The sequence below is a fragment of the Protopterus annectens genome, chromosome 5.part0, assembly GCF_019279795.1.
Source record: "Protopterus annectens isolate FY-2018-M chromosome 5.part0, PAN1.0, whole genome shotgun sequence".
Classification (NCBI taxonomy): domain Eukaryota; kingdom Metazoa; phylum Chordata; order Ceratodontiformes; family Protopteridae; genus Protopterus; species Protopterus annectens.
The window spans coordinates 1690172108-1690196656 of NC_056735.1; the positions used below are offsets into that span (position 1 = coordinate 1690172108).

At 39.7% G+C, this 24549-nt stretch overlaps 1 protein-coding gene across 1 annotated transcript in view; it reads left to right on the forward strand.

Moving 5' to 3' along the window:
- The window catches only part of GDAP2 (ganglioside induced differentiation associated protein 2), an 835060-nt gene that overhangs the window by 664845 nt on the left and 145666 nt on the right, over positions 1 to 24549 (forward strand). The window contains exon 11 of the mRNA XM_044071479.1: positions 1925 to 2064. Within this exon, the coding sequence (XP_043927414.1) occupies positions 1925 to 2064 (140 nt within the window). The remainder of the gene's footprint in view (positions 1 to 1924; positions 2065 to 24549) is intronic.

Below are 24549 nucleotides of genomic sequence, written 5' to 3' on the forward strand. Positions count from 1 at the left end.
CCCCTCTGCCATTATCATAAAGCCACTACAGAAGGTTTCAAGTTGCAAATTAGCGAATCCTCATTTTTCCACACTGGCCCGGACAGATCTAGTTTCCTCAAGCCTCATCTGAAGAAGCCCCCTTGACTTCTAGATCCAAAACTGTATCTTGTTTCTTACCCTTTGGTTACTCACCTTGACTTCACAACCTCAGGCGAACAGCATGGATATTCCAGTTCCACTAATGGACAGTCATTCTTCCTTTTCAAAAAAATGTAACAAGCGTTTTGTCTGCTTCTCACAAACAATCCACTCAGAAAATGTTATAAAAGTGGAAATGCTTTTCCATTTGGGCAGCCAGTCAGGGCCCCGATGGATGTCTTGCATTTTTTGTCCACATGGTTTGAAGCTGGTCCCAACAATTCCAGTAACAAACGACAGCTCACTGCTATTTCTAATTACCATCATGGATACCAGAACAGCACTTTAGCCTCCCATAAGCAGCATGAGGTTTTCCTGAAAGGAGTGTTTCTTTTTTGTCCACCTGTTAGGCTCTACACCTCCCTGGGACCTGAATTTAGTGTTGGAAGTATTAGCAAATCCTCCATTCAAACATTATTCAACTGTAGACTTAAGTTTCTGTTTTGGAAGATGTTTCTGTTAACTTTTACATTAGCCAGCTGAATTTCACAGCTCCATGCCTTCTGTTTTGGCGCTATACTTTGAACTAATCCATCCTTTATTCCCAAGGTGGCTTCAGAGAATAATTTGAAACAAACTGTTAATCTTTCAGTGTTGTTTCCAAATTACTTCATCAGGGCAGAGTATCTTCTTCACACCCTGGATGTTCATTGGGCAACTTGGATTCTACATTCACAGGACTAAAACATTTAGTTCTTTAGGAGAGATGCTCAATTGTTTGTTTTCTTTGCCCCAAAGAATTCAAATTTGCAAACTGTGTCCAGATGGCTGTCAGATTGCATCATATTAGTTTATTCTAACAATAGTCTGAATTGTAAGCCTAAGGCTTATTCCACAAGATCTCTAGCAACTTGCACAACTTTTTTTTTTCCTGAATTCCTCTGTCGGTAATGTAAGCACACCAGCCACATGGTCTATGCTGCTTACCTTTGCCACAGACATCATAAACTGGACATCACTTCTAGAACCAGAGCTGCTTTTGGAGCCGCTATTGTTGGAGTCATCCTATTATGATTACATCCAAGACCTCAGATAGCTTGGGATTCTGTCCAGCTGGGAACTGATGAAACAGAATATTGAAGTCATGTACTTACCATAACTCTGGATCCTTTTCATCTAAGTCTGTCCCATAGGATATGAAGTAGATGCATGATCTTTCTGATTTGCATTCACAGAAACATGTCACATTCCAGTTTTATTTCCTGCTGTCTTCCTATTCCTTGGCATTCCAAGCTATTCTTCATGACTGCTGTTTCGACTTACTGCTTTTCCAGTGTTCTTTACATCTTAGTGGGGAGAATGATATTTCAGAATATTTTAGGAATGGCATTAGTTTAGTGTGGCAGTTGATCTAAAAAGCGACACTGTGAGCTGTCCTCTAGAACAAAGGAAGTATCTCAGTCGTCTTTTTGGTCCACTAACTGCTCTGTTTATATGCAACTATGTAACCTAAATTACATGAATTAATAATAGTTTGACAAATGCATGTTGCTAGTGTAACTAGTACTTCAGCCATAACTGGCAAATTGTATGTATGAGAGACTATTCCTGGAAGGACTTTCCATGCACACCATCATACTCCCCTCCCTTGTTTTAATTTTCACCTGCAGGTTTAAATATAGAATTAAAAAGCATGATTACATTGAGCAAAGCAGGAGAAAAATAAACACGTGCACTGTAGGGCAGATGTTTGTGTTTAAAGCACTGCATTTTAAATACTGATGCAATTTACTTTCCTTTGTAGGCTTTGTTATATTTCATCCATGTAATGGACCACATCACTATGAAGGAGTATGTAATGGTGTATTTCCATACATTAACAAATGAAAATAATCACCTGGACTCAGATTTCCTGAAGAAACTGCATGATATTGTTGATATCCGGTAAGTGCCTGCACCACTGCCCTAATACAGTTAGGTATAATTTTGGGCAGAATGTGGGAGAGGGATCAAACATGAGAAGTGAAGGGTAGAACTTGGTGAAATCAAGTGCACTTGATACTCTTACTTGCAGTGCAGCATAAATTATGTTCTTCCACCGTAACTGTTAATGTTAATGAATTAGCACAAAGTTTTGCCTCTGTATATCCAGGACCACTGTTGAAACTTGGTGTAATTGTAAGTGCAGTCTTGAGATCCAAAATGAGTGATGTGCCGCATAATGCGTGACACTTAAGCGCTATCCAGTTGGAAGTATAAAGTATGACAGGATAGTGCCTTCCCTACCAAGTACATTTTCTTTGTAAATAAGTCCCCATGTTCATTACTACTGATGAAGAGTAGTAGTTTTAATCTTCTTCCTCACATACACTGTTTACCCGTGCAGAGTATGGTTATGAGTGGGACGTAATACCAAACAGTGGACCTGATGCTGCCAATAGCATACATGTATTTGTACAGTAGTTAACATATGTTGTAAGTGTTGAATGCACTGAGGTTAAATTGGAGGAGAACAAGCTGAACTTAAGTGGAGATATGAGGCTTTCCAAAAGGACGTGTTTTCTAGAAAGACTGATCAAGTGCATGTTCGCAAAAAAAAAAGATGTATTTAAAGATTCAAGCATTGCAGCAGTTTACATATTTTGTAGAGGTCATAGAACTCACTAAGCACCTCTGACTTATTTTCTCTCTTATTTTTGTGTTGACCGTCTCCTTAAATCTTTTGGGAAGCACAGAGAGCTGATATGATGTGCTTTCTGGGAGAAAATTAGAAAGTTGGGCCAATGAGCTCATTCTGTCTTTACCAAGACATGACCTGGTGTGATATTCAGGTCACTGTCAGACTAGATTAGTAAGCATTGTCATGGCTGATTAGGCCACATTCCCTAAAAGGAAAAGTCCTTGTTTGGAGGCAGGAGTACATTTTGTGTATACTTGATGAATGCTGTGCAGCAAAGAGGCGCTGGTGATGGGGTCCGTCATGAGACGAGGTTTGAGGTGTAAATGGACAGGTCTATCAAAAGTGTTTAAAGCATATTAAGATAAAAAAAAATGTTTACAATGAGAGCATGAGCTCCCACTGCCTTAATATTCAGATTTTAGTATGCTGTTTTTGCATCCCAGCAAAATGCACATTTTTTGGCTGCTTTTGACACAATAAAAATAAATTGTTTCTGTTTAACTTGGCTTTGTAACATGAATGGCATTAGTCTTAGTTTTTGCATTCTTGCAGCGTACCAGTAAATGTATTAAACTGTTAGTTTAAATACAGAACTTGCAGCCAATCAAGCCCAAAAAGTTAATTTTGCTTACAGTCCTCTCCGTCTTCCTCTGTTCCATCTAAGCTTCATTTTGCCTCTCACACTTTCATGCCTTTCTTGAACTTATTTCTGTTTCGCTACCACCAGTGGTAGAATATTCCACTCTCCCAACATTTTCTGATATAATATCTCCTTAAATCTTGTGTTCTGCTTTTAACTTTCTATTCCCTCAGTGTTTGAGTTGTATTTATTTCCATGTACTCAGGTTGCTTGTCATGTTCTCAGTCTTGTATACAGTCTTCAGAACTGTCTTTTGAAAGTAATACCAAAGGCAGAGTACATCCTTTTTTTTTGGCCTTCAGAGAATATAAACCTGTCTCTCTTCAGGCTGCTTACCTTGTAATTCCTTGAATGTTAGCCACTGTGTTGCCTATTCATTCCACCTTTCTTTGGTCCTTCTTTAAGTACAGGTAATGCCACCAGTGTGTGCATCACAGATGTTTGACAAGTGATTAGTGCAAATCGACAAGTAATTATTGTATATGGACTGCCTTTATTCCTGTTGAGATATCTTTAAGTCACATCTTGACATTTTGATAGTTATCATTGCCACCTGCATATCCTTTGAGTTGTATTCCATCTTTTGTTCATATCTTAGTTTATGCTATTTCATGGTACTTCTCAGCAATGCCTGTTTCATCTTATGGTTGTGCCATGTTTATTCTGAAGTTCACTAGTGGTCTGTTTCAAGTATAGTCCAGAAACATCTGGCCTGGAACTTGAAAAAGCTCCATCTGGAGGAATCCTGTATTTTAATTAGCAATATTTTGGGCTTTAAATTCCTTCTGTTACCTAATAGTCTGTCTTGGCATGTCTCTGTACGTTAGCTGTTACATCTGCTAAAATTCAACTGACCCAGTCATTGCCAGTCACTGCGGTGATGAGTTTATCACAAAGGCAGCCATCGGGGTGCTTAAGGTTTTTCTTTAACCTGACACATATGTATGTGCTTGCTTGTTGGAGTTCAGTGGGTTTTGCAGTCCGTCTCACCACTGTGTGACATGATAATTTGGCCCTGTCTCCCTTTTGCAGCAAGTACCTCTGTGTGATCCCAGTCTTCACCAGAGATTCTACTGTAGAGAGTTTGCTCACACAAAGACACACCCACTCTCCTCCCACCTGAAGAGAGGTAAGCAGGCATAATCCTTTTCACCCCCCACACACACACACACACCAGTTCCAATGGGTACCTGACACAACAGTCAAACTTGGGTTGTAACTAGGGCTTTATGCTAACAGAGCTGGCAGCTACCAAAAGTTAAGATCAGAGCATACCTGCACTTTTGTCAGAGAGGCTCCAGGATTCTTTTCTGTCAGTCTGTTGGGAAAAGTGTCCTGACAGCTGAGCTAGTATAGTCTTTCCTTGGCAAAACTGCCCCTTTTTAAACGTAGCAATCTGGTACAAATGCTTTTAAACAAAATGCGCAGCTGTGTGTTTGTCCAGTAGTCTCAACGTCACTGCCAAACTCTGAAAAGAGTAGAATCACTGTGTTTTAATGAATGTGCAGGCCTAGCGACTGGGCTAGTGTTGTTCAGATTCCTTCATCTTATTATCCACCCTCACCTAATACCTTGGGATAAATGAACAGTGATATTACCTGATGTCTAGCTTGGAGTGGGGCAGAATCTTTGGATTGATTCAAGCAACCTTTGGCCCAACTTTTTAGGACACTGTACCACCAGGGATCACAGACTTGAACTCGGGGAATGCCTTTTGGCATTATATTTGTGGAAGAAGCCAGGCACAGATGTTATGAGGTATCTCCACTGTGTACCGTAAAGTTTCCCACTTTGTCACTGTTACTTGCTGTAACATAGTCTTCATACTTCTGATTCTCAGATTCCTGAGCGAGCTAGCTTCCTTAGTGAAGTACGACTTTTGTTGCTGTTGTCATTGCGTTGAGAATTATCGGCTTTGTGGAAAGAAAATTGCTAACAATGTAGACCAAGTATCACTGCGATTCTGTGGACTGAGTGGAATTGTTGAGTATGTTCTGTTGCTTTGTTTAGCTGTTAGAGTAAAAACTGTAAGATACCTTGATCTGCTCTGACCTTGACCTTAAATACAGGTATTCTACTGTTGGACTGAAGTTAAGGTTTTATATAATGTTACTGTACTGTAAGCTCAGCATATTAGTAGATAGCCTGGATCATGATCAAAAATGGTCTTTTTCAGATCATCCAGTGCGCAGTTATCACTCTTTTCTGCTGTAATATTGATTTTGAAACCTATATCTTCTGTTTGCATTGAACTTGATACTTTATATATGCTTTCCTGAGCTGGTAAATACACACACTGGTCAACGTTTTGATTATTGTCTACCATTGTCTGACAGTTTTATTTTTTTATTAGGCCATTTGTTTTGTAATCATAATTTATGCTCTTTTTACAGAGTGCCATAGTGCTGTATTTGCTAACATTAACGTTAAAGTCATTAGTACTGCATTCACTGTGTATTTTTGTAGATCATCATGGGAAATTAAGGTTTTATCAAAGTAATTGTATTACCTGGTTTGCAGGAGTCAGCATATTTGGTTATTCATACCCCATTTCCTGCTTTTATATCTAAGAATAGTCCAAAAAGAAGTGACCCCAGTAAAGAGCCCTATGGGAGCACCTCTTGTAACCACTGACCAGGTGTACAGGTAAACCTCCCTTGAATTGTTGTATCCTGTTTTTATCATTGCATTATGTTTGGATTGACATTTAGTGTTATTTTTTCTTCTGAATTTTATCAGAGAATATAAACCAGTGAGCATTTGTGAAGCAAATCAGGTAAAACAAACAAGAAACATTATACGTAGTGCCAAACACTTAAAGTAAAAATACATACCAAAGTTTACCCAAGTTAACCATATGCAGTAAAGACAGTTTAACAATCCCAAATAATCAACATACATTTTTGCATAAACACAATTGCATACAAATTAGGGCAAATCTGAGGATTTTACAGTAAATTTGGTGAATAAGTTTTCCAGTACATCAGACACTTGAGAACTGTATCTCTAAATGAGTACATAAGATAGTCAACATGTTTACGCATGACTTTATTAAAATTTGCTTTAGGTAAATCTGCTTTAGAGTTCCATTCCTTAGCATACATTAATTCAGTAACACTAGCCAGAATTCATTCAGGTTTTCTAGCCTAAGAATTTAACCTGGTGACGGGATCTTTAAGTCCAAAAAGCCCAAACTTCCAAGAGAGAGTTGTTTCAACATCCTAAACCTCTTCAAGTAAGAACTGTAAATACAGTCAGTATACCCTAACCTTCGGTCACTCCCAAAACATATGCACATTCCCCACCTCTGGAGGTCAGCACCTCCAGCAAGAGCTGCTCTCTGTAGAGCCATGCCTACTTTGCTTAACTGGGGTTAGGTACCAACTAGAAGGAAACCTCATTTGCTGATGACATTTAATGCCATTAATTTATCAGTGTTGCCCTTATGTGGATGAGTGTCCAGTGTCTTAGGAAGGTGTCAGCCTTTCATCAAGTATTGTTACTCTTTAAAGCATACTGAAAATGTCAAAGATTGAAAAAAAAAAAAAACAAGATCTATATTTTAAAATTCCTACTGTTCCATAGCTACCAAAATTAAGACTTCTGTGTTATCTTTGATGTCCATTATGACTCTCCACAAATTTGCACTTGATACTGGTCATGCACTAAGATTGTTTGGGTCTGATGTCACAGCAAGAGGATCCAATATCGGTCAGTCTGGGGAGACATGATTGACAACCCATGATGTTTTGCCAGAGATAGTTTGCACGTGATACCACTTGGCTTCCGGATACTGGGAAAAATTTTATATTTCCCCATAGTGCCTTTTTTAGGCTGTGCCAAGTAGTTAAACCCTCCAACACAAAAATCACTAGAACAACTGGAAATCGACAAAACTTTTAAAACCAAAAAAAGGGGTCACATTGGGTGATCTTTTTCCCAAACGGGTTTATTGTAAGCGCTTTTGTTCACAAATTAAAAATTAACTTCCTCAGACAAACCCTACTATACAATTCACACTTATAGGTTTCTCAATTACTAAAATTGCCTCATTCCCATCTTTAAAGTCACACACACAATTTCCTCATGCAAATAAAATATGATCCAAAAAAATGCATGTTCAATATAAAATATGCAAATATCAGAGTAACCAACTACTACAACAATTTAAATGTTTGCACAAATATCCCTACTATGAAATTAAATATATGCATATAGAAATGGATACTCAAAGACATAAAATCTGTATAGTAAAAAATCAGATAAGATCAAACAATTACAAAAATACTTAATTGATACAGGGCCATGATCCAATAACTATATATCAAAAAACATATATAGATTTACCTGACAAGATCGGAAGCTCAAAACACCAACAACCACATGGCCAACACCACATCACCGACAACCAAAATCTCGACATTGGAAGAAAACCACGAAAAAGGAACATAAAATTCCCTTTCAACTGCTAGCAGGGGGGCTCTTGTAAACTTAGAAAGTTGCTAGAATAACATGATTGGTGTTAGCTTGCATTTTCTGAAGAATATGAAATCTGAAACTCAAATGCCTGACCTACAAGACATTCTCTGACCCAGCCCTGATGAAAATGTTGCACATTCACATGAAAAATGATACAACGGTTGCTTGTTCCATGAACCCAAACATTATTTTGACCATCAAAACTTGCTGGAGAGGGAGATTTGTATCCAGAAGGCTACCTTGTGTATGGAATAAACTTTCCATCTCCTTAAAACAAAGCCCGTCCCTCACTCTTCAAAAAGAATTTGGATAAATGGATTGGGAACCATAAATTTACTCCTGGTGTTTTGCCCATGTCCCTTATGGACAGAGGCAGTCTGTAAAAATGATTTAGGGCTCCAACACCCAAAGACCCAGTACCCTGATACTACCCTATCCCATATCTGAGGAATTAAGATACAGTATTGTCATATTCTGGGTATTATTAGCTAGATTTGTAAAGGCTCTTCTGCTGTTATAGTAATAATCATATATGAACCTATGTGATACTTCCACTATTTTGTAAACTGACACCGCTACACCTTGTTGCTAAAGGTCAGCGACATGTTCACTTGCAAACATTTTATTTAACATGTTAGGTAGATTTTATGCAAGAAGTACCTGGTATGTTGGTTGGTCTCATGTTTTTTTTTTTTTTTTTTTTTTTTAATTAATTTTACTTTGGATTATTAGTTAGGTCTGTGGTTATATAAGGAATGTCTCTTCTTGCCTGTATTGCAGTGTGACATATTTATTTGCTTATTTTGAAGTCTGCACAATTTTTGTTTCTGCAACCTCATGTACTGTGTTCTATGGCGTGTCTTTCATTTCAGTGTTTGATGGTCACATTGAACACAGAGTGGTAGCTAAAAAGCTCCTTTACAGAGTTGAAACACAAAAAATGTTTGAAAGAATGAATGCCAATATGTCATACTGTATTACTGAATAAATGCTGGCAGCGCAGTGCTGGTACTCTTCCATCTAATCAGTATTGCCAGTTGCACCCTGGGTAGCCTAGCCACCCCATGTGCCCCAAACTAGCAACAAACCTGAATGATCGTATATTACATTCACAATTTTTTACTTTCAGTTTTGTGATGCAATTAAATAATACCTTGTTAATGATTTTAATCTTTTGAGACCAAGCTTAGCTATAGTTAAGTGTTGGAGATTTGCTGAGAAAAGTTAGATGGCTTCTGTGTTTTATTTAACCCTTTTTTGTTTTAACAACTAAGGTAATTTTTGAACAGTTAGTACCTGTTTTTTTCTGTCATGTATTTTATTAATTTTGTAATTTTTACCAAAAGATATGTAGTGAATTTACTTGTATGTTTATTTCTCTGATATGGCATAAGTGGCAAGTAAAAAATATCGTGAAACTTAAGATGTTCTTCATGTTTCACTGTTGCAGTCATTACATTTGGGTAATCTGCTGGCAGGTTGCCCTCAGTTGGCCTGAATTCCAAAGTCTTGGGTCCTGCATCGGTTGCTGTCTCCTCTTCCATGACGTCAGGTCGTCAGGGGTATAAAACATGCAGCCAATGCCATTTTCTTTCGTCTTTCCTGCCGCGCAGTGCCCGAAGCAGAAGCATTTCGCAAGTGCCGGTCGGCCGACTACTGAAATATTCGAGTTTGAGTTTCAGAACCGAAGTCTTCACTAAAGCTTAGTACCCCGTTGTGGAAACTTTTTTCTTGCCTTTTACCCATGTCAGAAAAAGTTAATAATTGTATTACATGTGGGAAGCAAATACCTCATAAGGATTTCCATTTATTCTGTATTCCTTGCCTAGACCCTGATCACAACGTGCCTGGCTGTCGGTTTTGTGCTAGATTTAACCAATGCACTATTAAGTGTCAGTATTTGCATCGAAGTATTTTGGAAACAGATTTAACTACCCAGAAATGTTGTCTGATAGCAGTCTGACTACCGGAGTACATAAAAAACGCAAAGAAAGGGACAGAGAAAGGCAGTCGAGATCCAAAGGGACAGAGAAAGGCAGTCGAGATCCAAAACCGAAGACAAAGCTTCTCCTAAGCTAGTTGCCGGTTTGCTGGTACTCAGTGAGGCGCTTTCGCAGCCCCTGGTACCCGCTACCTTTGAGTCGCAAGCCTCTACCAACACCCATGTGGAGTCCGGCATGCCGCAAGATATTCAAGGTATTGGACCAATGGATATATCTCCCTCGGATAGGTACAGAGCTGCTGAGCAGGCACCAGCTTCTGAGGGTGTATTCAGACCTCAACATTTGTATATAAAACCGACGACAGCTGCAAAACCAAAGACAAAAGCAACTTCTAAAACTAAAAACAAACGACACATGAGCCACGTGCACAGGCCTCTATAACTAAAAAGCAGATGATCAAAATGGCTGAAGACCTTATTACCTTGATCAGGGGTACCCATCCCCCTCCAGATAAGAGGTCTAGACAAGACATTGATTTTGAATCTTCAGAGCACGTTTCTATTTCTTCTGATTCCTCTTCTGATCAGGAGTTATCTCTACCTCCCTATGAGGATTCTGATGCTGAGGAGTCTATTCCATCCGCATCTCCTCCTGAAGATTATTCATTTGGAGAAACCTTGCATACTTTCAGGGAGCATTTTCACTGGAAGAGTCAAGACTTCTCAGAATCAAAAAAGAGGCTCAGGAATTTCCTTCACCCTCAGCACAGGCCTTTAGCCATTCCCCCTGTCTTAGACATTGTGGATGATGTGTTTTCGGAGTCGAGCTTGACCCTTGACTCCTTACCTCTGGCTGTCAGTAAGCCTGACCGATATTACAGGGTCCCTGACTCACATAAATTTTTATTTAGAAACCCTGCTGCTGATCCTGAAACTATTTCACAGGGTCCTAAGGGAGTTAAGGCCTCAACAGTAAAAAAATCCCCTCTGACAGAGATTCAAGAGCACTGGACAGATGGGGAAAAAAGGTTTATACATTTGCAACCTTGGCAATCAGGGCCTTAAACTGTCAATTTCATATGCTTAAGTACCAACAACATGTTATGGGATTGCTGAAACAGAAAATTATGTTGATTTCAGAATGTGCAGAAAATGAAGAATTGCAGGAATTATTGCATGCTGCTGAACAAGTTGGAAAGCATACTTTGCAATGTGGTTTTGATTCATTAGAGGCCTCCTGCAGGGCCACAGTTACTGGATCTGTGATTAGGAGGCATGCCTGGTTAAAGGAACAAAATTTGCCTGATCATGTTAAAGCTAAATTGTTAGATACACCTTTACAACATGATTCTCTGTTTGGTATTAAGGCAGAAGAGGTTTTAAAGAAAATGGAAGACAAAGCTAAGTCTATGCAAACAGTTAGACTTCTTACAAGTGCAGCCACCAAGATTCAGTAGACACTGGCCTACAAAAAATTGGTCCTTTCCTGTGTCAGACAGAGCTCAAAGGGGCAAATCCAGACGCCCTAAGGGTTCCAGATACCAGGCGCAAGATTTATACAGGTCAAAGCAATGGGGCGCTTCCACTTCCAAATCTGGAGGAGATAAAGCACAAACCTATAGAAAGCAATCCCAATGACTTCCCTCTGCCTACACCAAGCACTTATCTTTTGGCAGTACCCATAGGGGGGAAATTAGCACTTTTTGCTCAAAATTGGCAGTTAATAACCCAGGACAAGTGGGTACTAAGCATCGTATCACAGGGATACAGATTCCATTTCCACACTCTGCCAATGGCAAATGGTTGGCCAGATCTGCCAAAAAATCAATGGACAGAGGCACAGAAACAGGTTACATCTCTCATGGATATGGAAGCCATTCAGACAGTACAAGAACAGGAAAAAGGACAAGGTTTTTACTCAAGACTGTTCCTGGTACCCAGAAAGGACAAGGCCTGGCAGCCAGTACTGGATTTATCGATTTTGAACACATACCTGGACATTCCAAAATTCAAAATGCTACCTTTGCAGCAGCTTCTGCCCATGCTGGGCAAGAATGCTTGACTGGTGACTTTAGACCTAAAAGAGGCATACCTGCATGTCCCAATAAGACAATCGTGCAAAAGATACCTCAAATTCAAGGCTGGCTTAATGCATTACCAATTCTGTTGCACTGCCCTTTGGCTTATCTACTCCGCCCAGGGTCTTTACAAAGTGCCTGGCACCAGTAATTGCATTTTGCAGACAAAAAAGTATACATATATATCCTTACTTAGATGACTGTCTCATTCAAGCAGAGAACAAGGACACTCTTCTTCGACACCGGGCGTTTGTGAAAAGACTTCTAACATGCCTAGGTTACACAATAAACGACAGCTGGTACCCTCTCAAAAGATAACATTCCTGGGTGCAAGCTTGAATACGACTGCCCAGATGGCTTACCTCACACCAGACGAGCAAAGGCAACTGACTACTTACTTCAAACTGATGGCAATAAAAACCCAGTCTTCTGCAAGACAAATTCTGCAGGCTCTTGGCTTCATGGCATCCTGCATCCTAGTGATTCCATATGCAAGACTGCATTTGAGGAAACTTTAATGGTAACTAAAAAGTTTATGGAGTCAGCATTCACACAGTCTGGAAACAATGATTCCTCTCATTCCCTGCCTGCAACAGGAGTTTCTATGGTGGGCAAAGGCATGCCACCAAAACATGGGACAGCCCTTCACTCTACCCCTGCCAGCCAAACCTTAACTGCAGATGCATCAGAGTATGCCTGGGGGGCCCACATGGCAGGAAGATGCATTCAGGGAATATGGACACCAAAACAAATGCATCTACATATCAACCAGAAAGAGATGCTAGCTGTTCAAAATGCCCTAACAGCCTTCAAGGACTTACTTCATCCAGGACAACTACTGATAAAGACGGACAACACCACAGTAATGTGGTATATAAACAAGCAAGGGGGCACACACTCTTACCCCCTTTGCAGATTAGCCAGGGCACTGTGGGACACAGCTTTGACCTACCAAATACATCCAAGCTCAATTCCTGCCAGGAAGACAAAACACTCTGGCAGATGATTTAAGCAGAAACCTTATGGATTCTAACGAGTGGAAACTAAATCCACAAGTCTTCAGCATGATAACAGAGAAATGGGGGAGCCCAGACATAGATCTATTTGCCTCTCCTCAAAATAATCAATTGAAAAGATTCTGCACAAGGACTTATCACAGACAAGCATGGAAAGTGAACGCCCTATCCTTCAGTTGGAAAAACCGATCAGTTTACACCTTTCCTCTTCTCCCCAAGGTCCTCCTAAAAGTCAGACAAGAGAAACCAAAGATGATACTAATTGCCCCGGACTGGCCCCGCCAATACTGGTACCCAATCCTGAGGAACTTGTCTCAATACCCAGCTTGGACCTTGCCTCAAAGACCACAACTACTGTCCCAGCAAAACAATGAGATCCTGCACAATCAACTACAGACACTGAACCTGGCAGCATGGCTGATCATGTAGTCATACAAACAACACCTCTCAGTAAAGCTGTGATGGATGTCATTTTGGAAACCAGAAGGCCTAGTACTAGAAAATCTTATGCTGACAAATGGAAGAGATTCTGTGCTTGGAATCAAGCACAAGGAACTGATACAGCAGAACCACATATTCCTCCGATATTACAATACTTAACTGAGATGCTTGACAAAGGCCTATCTTTCTCATTAATTAAAATTCATGCCTCTGCCGTTTCGGCTCATTACAATACAGAGCCACCAATATTTTCTCATCCTTTACTAAAGCAGTATCTTAGAGGAGCCAAAATTTTAAAGCCTCCTAAAAGATGACTGTTGCCCGCATGGGACCTCAATTATGTGTTGGAAAAGCTCACCCTGCCTCCATTTGAACCAGCTGCTACCGCTGATTTAAAGTTCTGATGGAAAACAGCTCTGCTACTGGCAATTACTTCAGCAAGAAGAGATTCAGAGCTACAGGCCCTCATGGCTGTAGAGCCTTTTATCATATTTTACCCAGACAGGGTGTCTCTGAGGACAAATCCTACTTTTATGCCTAAGGTGGTTTCCAGTGTAGCGCTTAACCAAACAATTCATTTGCCAACCTTTTATCCAAATCCGCAGAACAAGGGGGAGAGACTTGTTCATTCCTTGGACATACACAGACAGCTAAGATTCTACTTGAGCAGGACTAAAGCTCTAAGAAAAACTGAGCAATTACTAGTGACATATGCTGCAGGATCAGAAGGCAAGGCTATTTCAAAGCAGACAGTTTCAAAGTGGATAAGCCACTGCATCCGTTTCTGCTGTTTACTCCATGGTAAACCTGTGCCCAAGGGCATTACGTCTCATTCCACCAGAGCTGCAGCTACTTCAGCAGCCTTTCTCAGGGAATTACCAACCAAAGATATTCTGGAGGCTGCTACTTGGAGTTCTGTTCACACCTTTACAAAGCATTATCATTTGCCTCTCTACTCTAAATCCAGGGCAGGCTTTGCCACTGCAGTTCTGCAGGGTCTTATAGCCGCTCCTAATGCTGTTTAGCTCCAGCCCCCCAACCATAGCTTTGGGATTCTACCCAAATGTAATGATTGCAACAGTGAAACACGAAGAACATAGTACAGTTGTGTACACTTAACCATAAATGTAGATCTTCGAGTGTATTCACTGTTGGCAATCCAGGTTACCCTCCCGCCATCCCCCTGTCATTCTGAAGTTATCTTTCCTTCTCTGTCTTCTACAACCTATGTGGTGTATTTGCTTGTAGATGAAGGTAAAGTTTGTATGGATGCATGTATGTGTGTGTATATATATATATATATATATATATATATATATATATATATTTTTTTTTTGTTTTGCTACCTTTTTGGGGACACCTGACATTGGAGGCAAGAAAAACTAAAAATGGCGTTGGCTGCATGTTTTATACCCCTGACGACCTGACTTCATGGAAGAGGAGACAGCAACCGATGCAGGACCCAAGACCTTGGAATTCAGGCCAACTGAGGACAATCTGCCAGCAGATTACCCAAATGTAATGACTGCAACAGTGAATACACTCGAACATCTACATTTATGGTAAGTGTACCCAACTGTTCTTTTCCATTGATAAAATCTAAAAATTATTTTTGAATTAGTTTGATGTTACTTTTCATCTACAAATGATAGTGTCATATGTGTTAATTGGTTTACTGTCATAATCTTGAAATAATTTCCATCAAATGATCACATTGTTGAATGAAACTACAGAAAATAACAGCATCGAACAGGCACAACACCAAAACTAGTAACCTCAACCCTTCCATATTCAACAAAGTCAACATTACCCAACGTACCTTGCCTCCCAGTCAATTCCAGCTAGCATTTTGCAGGGGGGTAGCCCTCATGCACCCCCCCCACACTCCCTGCTACTTGTATATTACAACCCCGAGATCGCACTGCAGTGAGGAAAAGGGCAAAGTTCCCGATCCCCACCATAGTGCGATCTCCAGTCAGTATGTTAATCTCACAACAGCGAATGCACACTAGCATTCGCTTTTGCAGGTTCAACATATTTGAAATCACTGTTATGTGGCTTTGAAAACTGCCTTTCGACATTCAAAGTTCGCAAAATGGCATTTGAAATTTTCAGTGTAAATCTGTTAATAACAGAGGGAATAACCAAAGTTAGGGAGCAGAAGACTCCTACGTTTGTAAGCATGATATCTAGGATACTGCCATCCTTAGCTGGATTTCTTATTGTTTAGTACAAGTTGTTTTTATTAACATTGTCAGTTAATATGTGGGCATGTTTTTTTGATATAGAGTAATTTTCCCAGTTAGGGGTAGTGTAGTTAAACTACTTCATAAAGATTGATTTTTCATTGACTCTTGTATCTTGGAATTCAATTAGGAAATCTCCATGCTCTATAGATTACGTAAATAGTGAGTAGTATATTTCTATAACATTATATTTCATACTGGTGATGATAGTTATTCCATGAGGAATTTGTAGTCCTGAGTTGATACCTTGGTTTATGGCTTTTAGGTGTGCTTTTACAAAGAATTAGAGTACAACTTAACTCGATGGATCTGATACCCTGGAAATTGGAATATGCGTTTCGTATCTTGTTTCAGTAATGATATTTAGGTTCATGGGTAAATACTAGGCAGTCAGTGTGCAGACTATTACAAGCCTAGCCCATAACTCATATTCAAAGGTTTCTTCCAGTGTCAAGGCAGACAATACAAGGTAGACTGGGAGAGAATTTGAGGCTGCCCATCTAATTATCTTGGTTTACCTTGAATGTAGCAAGGGTCCGACTCTGCCTGACATGTGTTGGTAATTTGTCCCAAAGGTGAAGGTGGGAGATGCACTGGGATTATTTATCTGTTGGTGAAGGTTTTGTTCTTTTAACCTGGTATGTGAGGAACCATGACTTTGAAAGGTCCATCACAGATCCTTAAGGAGGAATCTGCAAAAAGGTGGTAAAGAGGGCTGCTACTCTGTCTTCATAACTAAAAGTTTTTTGAGGCCACTAATCTTTTCATTTAGGAATTTCTGAGGTCTCTCATGCTGAATGATATATTTAGACAAATACATGCCAAAAGGGACATTATATTCAATAAAGAGTATGATGAGCTATAAGGAAAAGGAGAAGTAAGACTTATTTGGATCTAGAGGAATTTCATTGAAAATTTTGATGAGCCAGATAGAAGGCTGTCCTGAGTATAGTGACATGATGGTCAAAAGGAATTGTCAACAAGAGATTTCTTATGACAGTGTCTGATTGAAGGGATGTGGAAAAAAATGGTTTGTTTACTAAAATTAGCTATACTACATTTTTATCACATATAATTTGAGACTATTTTCCTTGCACAGATTGTTAACCTGATCTTACCCATACTGGAACGATTGTGAGTCGGGAGATCACATAACTCCCAATTTGCAGTTGTTTGCAAAGTTAGATAACCATAGGCCAGGAGTGTTGGCCTGAAGGTCTGAAAAATAGATACCATATAGGAGAGGGCCCAACACTGAGCCACATGGTAAACCACTAACAAAGTTTTTACTTGTAGAAATGGCACCTGTGACTCTTAACCCCATTGGTTGTGTCAGACATCAGTTAACTGCCCACTGCACAACATCGAGTTGTATATAGATTTGCAAGTTTGTTAATAATGCCTGCATGGTGGATAGATTCAAAGACCTTGATCAGGTCAATACGTGCTGTATGTACTGAGTAACAACTATTCAGTGCTTCAGGGACATTTTTCAAAGAAATTAATGAGATTGAAGAGTTAGAACATTCCTTTGACAAAACTAAATTGTTGAGGCTGCAGTGTTAATGGATTTTGAATGTCAACTTGAATGAGGTCTGAGATAACACATTCCATACCTTCATATATGAGGCTAGTGAGACTTAGTTACCAGGGTCTTTTATCTGGCCATCCTTGTGCAACAGCATTTCAGTGGCTCTTTTCGAATGCTTCAGGAATGCAACCAGTCAAGGGCTTAGATTATACAGGTTAATTAAGGTTTCAGACTTTTGCTTGTGCTAACAGGATTCGTTCCATAGTAACTACCCAGGCAGCACCTGCAAGTGGTCTGTGATGATCAGTGTACTACCCTGTTAACCAAATGTAAAATAAAAATAAAGTGAGGTGGCTGTGATTGAAATTTGTGGAGTAGCAATAAGGTTACGTAAATTAAAATTTGCACAAAATTTGTCATCTGGGGTCTTGCCTATTTCTTTTGTTTCTGAGTAAGCAGTGTCATTGTGGACTAGCTCCAAATATCATTGGATGTTAGTTTTTAATTTCCTGTCATAGTTAAAGATTTGTAGTTATTATTTTTTTGTTTTAGTGGCTATTTTAAGTTCATATTCAGCTTTGAGCTGCCTAATTATTACATTAAGCTCTTTACTAGTTTGCTCAAGTGTGTTCTTAAAGTAAGTAAAATGAGACTTTTCATTAGCACTAAATTTCTTTTCTTTTGTTGAATAATTTATATAGGTATTCCACCACTAGGATTTTCTTTTAATTTTTTCATGTTTGGTACAAATAAGGACTGCCTTATCAGTACACCTATTTAAGTGACATTAGAAGTTAGAAAGATGGGCAGTGGCTTTAGCAGTGCAATCTCTCAGGGAGGATTACTGACTAAAGAACATTTGCTTCTGAGAAGTCCCTAAACATGGGTAATTGCAGAGGAAGTACCACCAGTTTTAAAGGAAAAGATTGTTGGTTTTTAGTCTGATTTAATGATGCAGTCTTATTGCCACTTCCTGTACATCTCCATATGTTTGTAAGTATAAGGTCAAGGGTATTGGGGCACTTAGTAGGATGGCTAACCATTTGTACAAGGGAGTTAGCATTTATAATGTCAAGGAAGTCCCCAGTAGGAAGGAATTGTGTTTAATAGGTATTTCAGCTAAGGTATTAAAATAGTCATCATGCTCAGCAGGGGACTTAGAAAGTGTTGTATCATAGCTAGATATGAAGTGGGAATTAAATTATTAAGCTGAATGAGACCGAGGGTGTTCTGTAGCCAACTATAAATGTGGTAATTAATCCGTGTATAGGGTGATTTAGACATTTAAGAGTTCAAATTTGCTGTCTCACAGAATCTGTCATGAAGTGATGTTTTCCTTGACAAATACTGATACTCCCCCACAATTGCTAGCAAGTCTGAAGACATGATCAACACCAAACCCAGGAATAGGAGGACTGCTTTCATTGTTATGAAACCATGCCTCTGTAACTACACATATGAATGTGTTCAAGTTGAGAGCCTCAAGCTCGGGCTGTTTTTTTATTCCTGCTGTTGAGTAGAGCCATTTTAATGTGCTACAAATCAGAATTTACTAAGTTGTCATTTCCAGCAGACAGACACGACCTAAACGTGTACTGTAGGGGAAGCAAAAGCTTTAGCTACAATGCCAAAGGCATGGTAAGAGAGGTGCAGACCATCCCTAAAAAAGCAAGAAAAACTGCCAGAGATTTTATGCCTATAATGACGCCAGCTCCATAGCCAATTATTAAAGCTAATTATCTTGTCCTTGAATCTCAGCATCCTTTTGGGTGATGGCAAAATACCACTCAAGACTAGTGTCTTTCCTGTCTCAGACACATACATAGCAAGCTCAGTCATTTCATTCTGCATGTCCCCCGAGAAGAGTGGCTAAGGCCATTCACTTCATGTATCCACTATCGGATAGTAATCATATTTGTCTAAATGGAAAGTTCTAAGAGACCTTTTTATGTCCCAGATCCTGGCTCTGGAAAGACAACTGTCACCATATTCTTATCCAGTCTGGTGAGGTTGATGTCCACGTGTCTGACAATGCAGTCTCAATGTGCCTTAAGGACCATGTCTGTACCATTATGGCTTTTAGAGGTACTTGTGTTGGCTGTGGGTGTGATGCTGTGTAAGCTAATGGCTGGTGTTTCCTTAGCATGGGAGGCTTAGGCAGTGTGTTCTTAACTTCAATATAATTTGGCTTAGTGAAGTTGTTTGCTGTTTTGTGCTATATTTTGTGTGTGTGTTCTGCTAACAAAATGTGTTCTGCGGTAAAGAGGTGACTTGTTGCTTTAGTAAATACTTAAATTACCTCCCATACTGAATCATTGTGACATAATAGTTTCAGTAAGCATGAGGCAGTTGTTCCACTGCCTCAAAATACCTAATGCTATCAGGCTGCTGGTTACTAAAGTGGCAAAAGGTTCCATAATGCCCATTGGTATGAAAGTCCTTCATGCAGAGAAAGACTTATAAATTACCAACTTTATTGAAGAGACTTCTGGCATTTAACATAGCCATGTTCACCTCTGATTTTTATCAGCTAGTTCCAGTTATCTGGATGTGGGAAGAAGGCATTTGGTAAAAACATTAAGCAACAAATGATGCAAGAAATACTTGCATGGTCAGTGCAGTGTGGAATGAAGTTAGAAGAGATGAGCATGGCCATGAATGGAAGTTGCAAAAGATATACATGTCATGCTGGTACAAATAACTACAGGTCCGGTGGTCCTGGAGGAGAGACTTCGCAGTGTAAGCTGAGATAAAGTCCATTAAATTAGACATTGTGATGGTATGTGTCAAGGGTAGAAGGTCATATGCAGAAAAATAAGGAGCAGGATGAGGAAGGACACGATTTGAAAAAAATGCTGGGAGACATTGCAGGCAGATAGGTAATTGGGAGAAAAGTTTGAGATATGCTGTATAGGTCTGCCTGGAGGAGTAGAAGTAGGAAATGTAGTAGTTTGTCAAAGATCAGTGTAGGCTTATCCCTGGCAAACCTGCAGTTCCAGACTTCGAGGTTAATAGAGCTCACAGGTTGGGATGTATATGGCTTTAATGTGAATTGCTGAAGGCATCTGTTGTGTTAGAGGCAATGGATGTTAAAAAGATAGTTGCAATACTATTTTGCTTGATGGCAGAAGGAGAAAATAAGCCTATCTAGTCTGCTGTTTAAATGCATTTAACATTCTACCTACCTTTCTCTTTGTAGATTCACTTGCCCTTTTCTGTTTTGAAATGCTTCTGTTGATTCCATCTTCAGCACTCCACCCCAACCCCATTCAGGCAGTATATTTCTTTTAAGAACCCTCTCTTTGAAGGAGTATTTCTAGTGACGCAGGGCAACAATTCTGTAATCTGCTACTCTCTCCCATCCTTCCTGTTAAGGCTGACATGGTTGTGCACCTGTATCATGCCATCTCCTTGTTTATGGCCTCAGGTGAGAAAAGTTCCAGCTCCTGTAGACTGTAATCATATCTTTTCCCCTAAATCCTGTGGACGTTTGTGGTAGCTTTCCTCTGGGTGTCTTCAAGCAGCTTATTATACCTTTCTTTGCAGACCCTCCAGAATTGCACACACAGTTGTCAAGATGTGGTCTGACCCAGACCCAGTAGACTGAAAGCATTAATTCTTTGCTTCTGGAGTCTGTTTCCCTGTACATTTACATCCATGTTTTGTTATTGTCCTGCAACTTCAACAAAATAACATCTGATTACAAAAGAGATAATTCTGAATGTTGAAATTAGCAGGAAGAGCTGTACCCCCCAAGGTGGTCTGCTTTCCACATATTTCTGCCGTTTGTATGTTATTTTGAAGATAGCTGTGCTGTGGGATAGTGTGAGTACTCTTGTCTACTGCAGCCTCAGACTTTGTATACATTCTCTCCTTAATTACACTTAGTCTCACTGTTCTGAAGATTGCAGCCATGGCTTCAGAATTTCAGCAGGGACCCTTACTGACAGTGTCCTTTCATTTTGCTCCTCGTGATCCAGTCTAGCCATGGTCATCACTTTCTGATCCTTTGCCATCATTTCTTTTCTCCACGGTTGTTATCTTAACATTTGACTGTTGTGGACCTTGCGCAGTGCTTTGTATTTGTCTTCAGTGAAACTAAGCTGTGACATTTCTGCCCACATGAACAGTGCTTTTAGATCACTTCAGGAGAGCACTAAGGGTTGGGGATGCAAGGGCATAGGGTCAGATGTGAAGATAACTATTATGTATTGGTGGAGATGCACTAATATGATGGAATGCAGTGTGAGCCAGGAAGAGACCCTAGTTAATGTGCTACATGCTGGCATACCAGTTGTCAGGTAGTGGATGGGCACTTTTGCACATGTGAAGGAAGTTTCGTGGTGTGGAAATGTGAGAATGGTGATCACTGAGGCAGCATTATTAATTGGAAGATGGGATGGAAAACACAAAGTGCGGAAGAAGTGAGGAACCCAGTAGCAGTAACTGAAGCAAGTGGAGGTATCCCAAGGATATTTTCACAGAAGATTGACACCCCCAAGAACAGCACAAATTGAGTGGGGAAAGCAGTGTGGAGCAGGTGTAAATGGATACCATGGGAGGTTGCAAGACAGATCATTTTAGAGGCATGATGAGAGGCACATGGTATGTGCAGAACTGGATGCTTTGGACAAGCTGGAGAAGAGAGAGGGCTGAACAGTGACAAACAGCAGGTGGTACTGACAGCTGTCAAAGATGGGGTATGAGGCTAAATAAAGTAAGGAGAAGAGGTAATACAGAAGACCATAAGAGAGTTATGGGAGAGATAGGTAAATAGTAATTGAGGACTTCTAGTTAAATGGAAAGAAGAGACTGGTGTAGGAGGGGCACAGAGTCATGTCTGGGATGCTGACTGTCTTCTTTCTGTTTGTTCCTTGGAGGTCATATTTTTGGATGCAAAATAACAGAATGAAACAAAGAGCAAGCAGAAGAATCACAAGGTGTTAATCATACCTGGATTGAACCACCAGGAGCAAAGTTAGAGGACACTGGCAGCAAGAGTTCCTGTTGAAATGCTGAGTGGTAAAGGAAATTGAGATAAAGAAGGAAATCAGATGGACTGAAGGTGGAATGGTTTGGTGATACTAAATTAAAATGTTGAATATTTGAGATGAGAGCAGTGCTGGAGACCACCAGATTCATACAAATGAGCTTGGACAGGAGAATCAAAAGGATTGCATTAAAAAGGATAGACTACATAATTCCCAATTTTAAAAGGGCTCTTGAAGGCAGGCAGTGCTGATTGGACAAAGTAAACAAATGAGTCATTTTTCAGCAGTTTAACTTGACAAAAGTTTTGTACTTTTTTATGCAAATGCATTTCATATATTTTGTGTATGTTGGGAATGGCTAAAATGGTATGGTTAAAGGAGAAATGTGCGATAAATTTCACAAAAAAAGTTATTGACAAAATGAGCTAGCAGATCACTATCATTGCTGGGGGGGGGTAACCTGGTTAAGTAAGATAAGATAGGTTATGTGTTAGTGTTGCAAGATAGGGTTGCAAAACACATGTGCAACTGTTATTGATTACCTGGTAGGGAAACAAAATTTAGGATGTGAGGGGAGAAAGAACAGATAGACTAATCACAAGTTAATATGGGATACAAAAGTAATATCTGAGAAGCTGAAACTTGACATGTTAGAAACATAAATGAAAAGACAAGATGTAGGTGGAGATGTTGGTTAGGAAGGGAGTGGAGGGAAAAGTTATAGAACAGAATTGTAATTATGTATTTGGCTGCTGTGAGTCGTTTTGGAGTAGGAATGTTAGTTTTCTCCAGCATAGAGTTAAAAAAGAGAGAGGGGGACATTTCATTACTAGTGTTGATAACTGAAAAGCTCATGATTGAGGATAATTATGGCGGGAGTATCAATGAATAGGGTTAGGATAGCACCACAGTCAACAGGTCTGACAATAAATCATGAGAGATGGTACAGAAGGTGTCAGGCAGCATAGCAAAAGCATGGCAAACTCATATAGTTGATACAATATCAGAGGGTGAAGCAGAAGTTGAATGGTAAAGAAGTAAAGAAGGGTATAGAAAGCTGTAGGTAGGTAATGTACCACAGTAAGGCCAAGCATGGTAGCAAAAGAGGCAGTTGGAGTCAGACTGGGAGGGTAAGAAGGGAAAAAGGTAAGTGATGTGGGGATCCTGTTGCTATAGGTTGAGGGTTGGGACTTGAGGCGTAAGTTGTGAAGAGTGCAGAGGATATCACTTTGGCAAGGGTCAAGTAGTAGCTGTGACTGCAAGGAGGTTAAATGGCATGATGGCAAAGGAAGTAAAAAGGATGTTCGAGTTGAAACCAAGTCAAATTTAGGTGATCGTAAAAGTGTAGCTAATAGAGTGATTTGAATAAGGGGAGCAGGAGGTTCCATATCTGGGAGGATGAATAAGTGTCAAATGGGCAGTGGGGTTTTTTAGTGGGGGTTCAGAATTGTGATGAGGTTGAGAGAGGAAGGGCAGCTTTTTGACTTGATATTTTGCTGATCACTCATTTGAGTGTTTGACTGTATAATAGAAACTCATGCTTATAAAAAAGACTCTAACATCAGAATGCCACAACAGTTAAAAACAAAAAATACAACACTATGGACCAGTAATAGAAAAAGAAGTATTTAATAAAAACTGAGTAGTTTCTTTCCTTCGGCACTCTGACCACATTAGCCATTATTGTAGTAAAGTTGCACATTTATACAATAAAAATAAATCCCATGTTAAAAACAACCCAGCGATTGTCTGATATTACTTAATGAGTTGAAAACCCAGCATGTCAACTCAATTCATTTTAAATTCTTCACTTTCTAAATAGACTTGAATTTTCTGATTGAACCAGCCAAAGCTGCCTTGATGCTGACAAATTTTGATGTATTCACAGATAACCTTAACATGTCCTAAATCACTGTTGCAGTATTCCTGACGTATGGATTGTTACTGCTGACATCCAGCCAGGCTACCAAAGCTCTAACTTCCATAGGGCATACGTCCAACATATATCCTAAGCTCATATGCATTGTGGTATAAAAACGGAAATACAAATGTGGATCCTCAGACTATCTTGCAGCCAGCCCAAATGCAAATTGTGCATCCATCAGGCTGTTTGTTGTGTGGTCGTTGGTACCTTTGCTCCTTCCATTTATCTAGGTAAGTGCTCCATTGGAGAACCTTACATTTTATCTTTCAATATTTTGTTAAATTTGTAGATGTCGGCTAGGACAGGTAAGTGTGAGTGCAGTAGGCAGATTCTGTGCAAGGACTTGCAAACAAAGTGTCTTTTTTGGCTAGGGCTGGAACATGATCATAAGTCTTGCTGTATCCGTCATTCATTCCAAACATCCTTAGATCTAGGCTTTCTAGTCTTAATGTCTTTCTCCA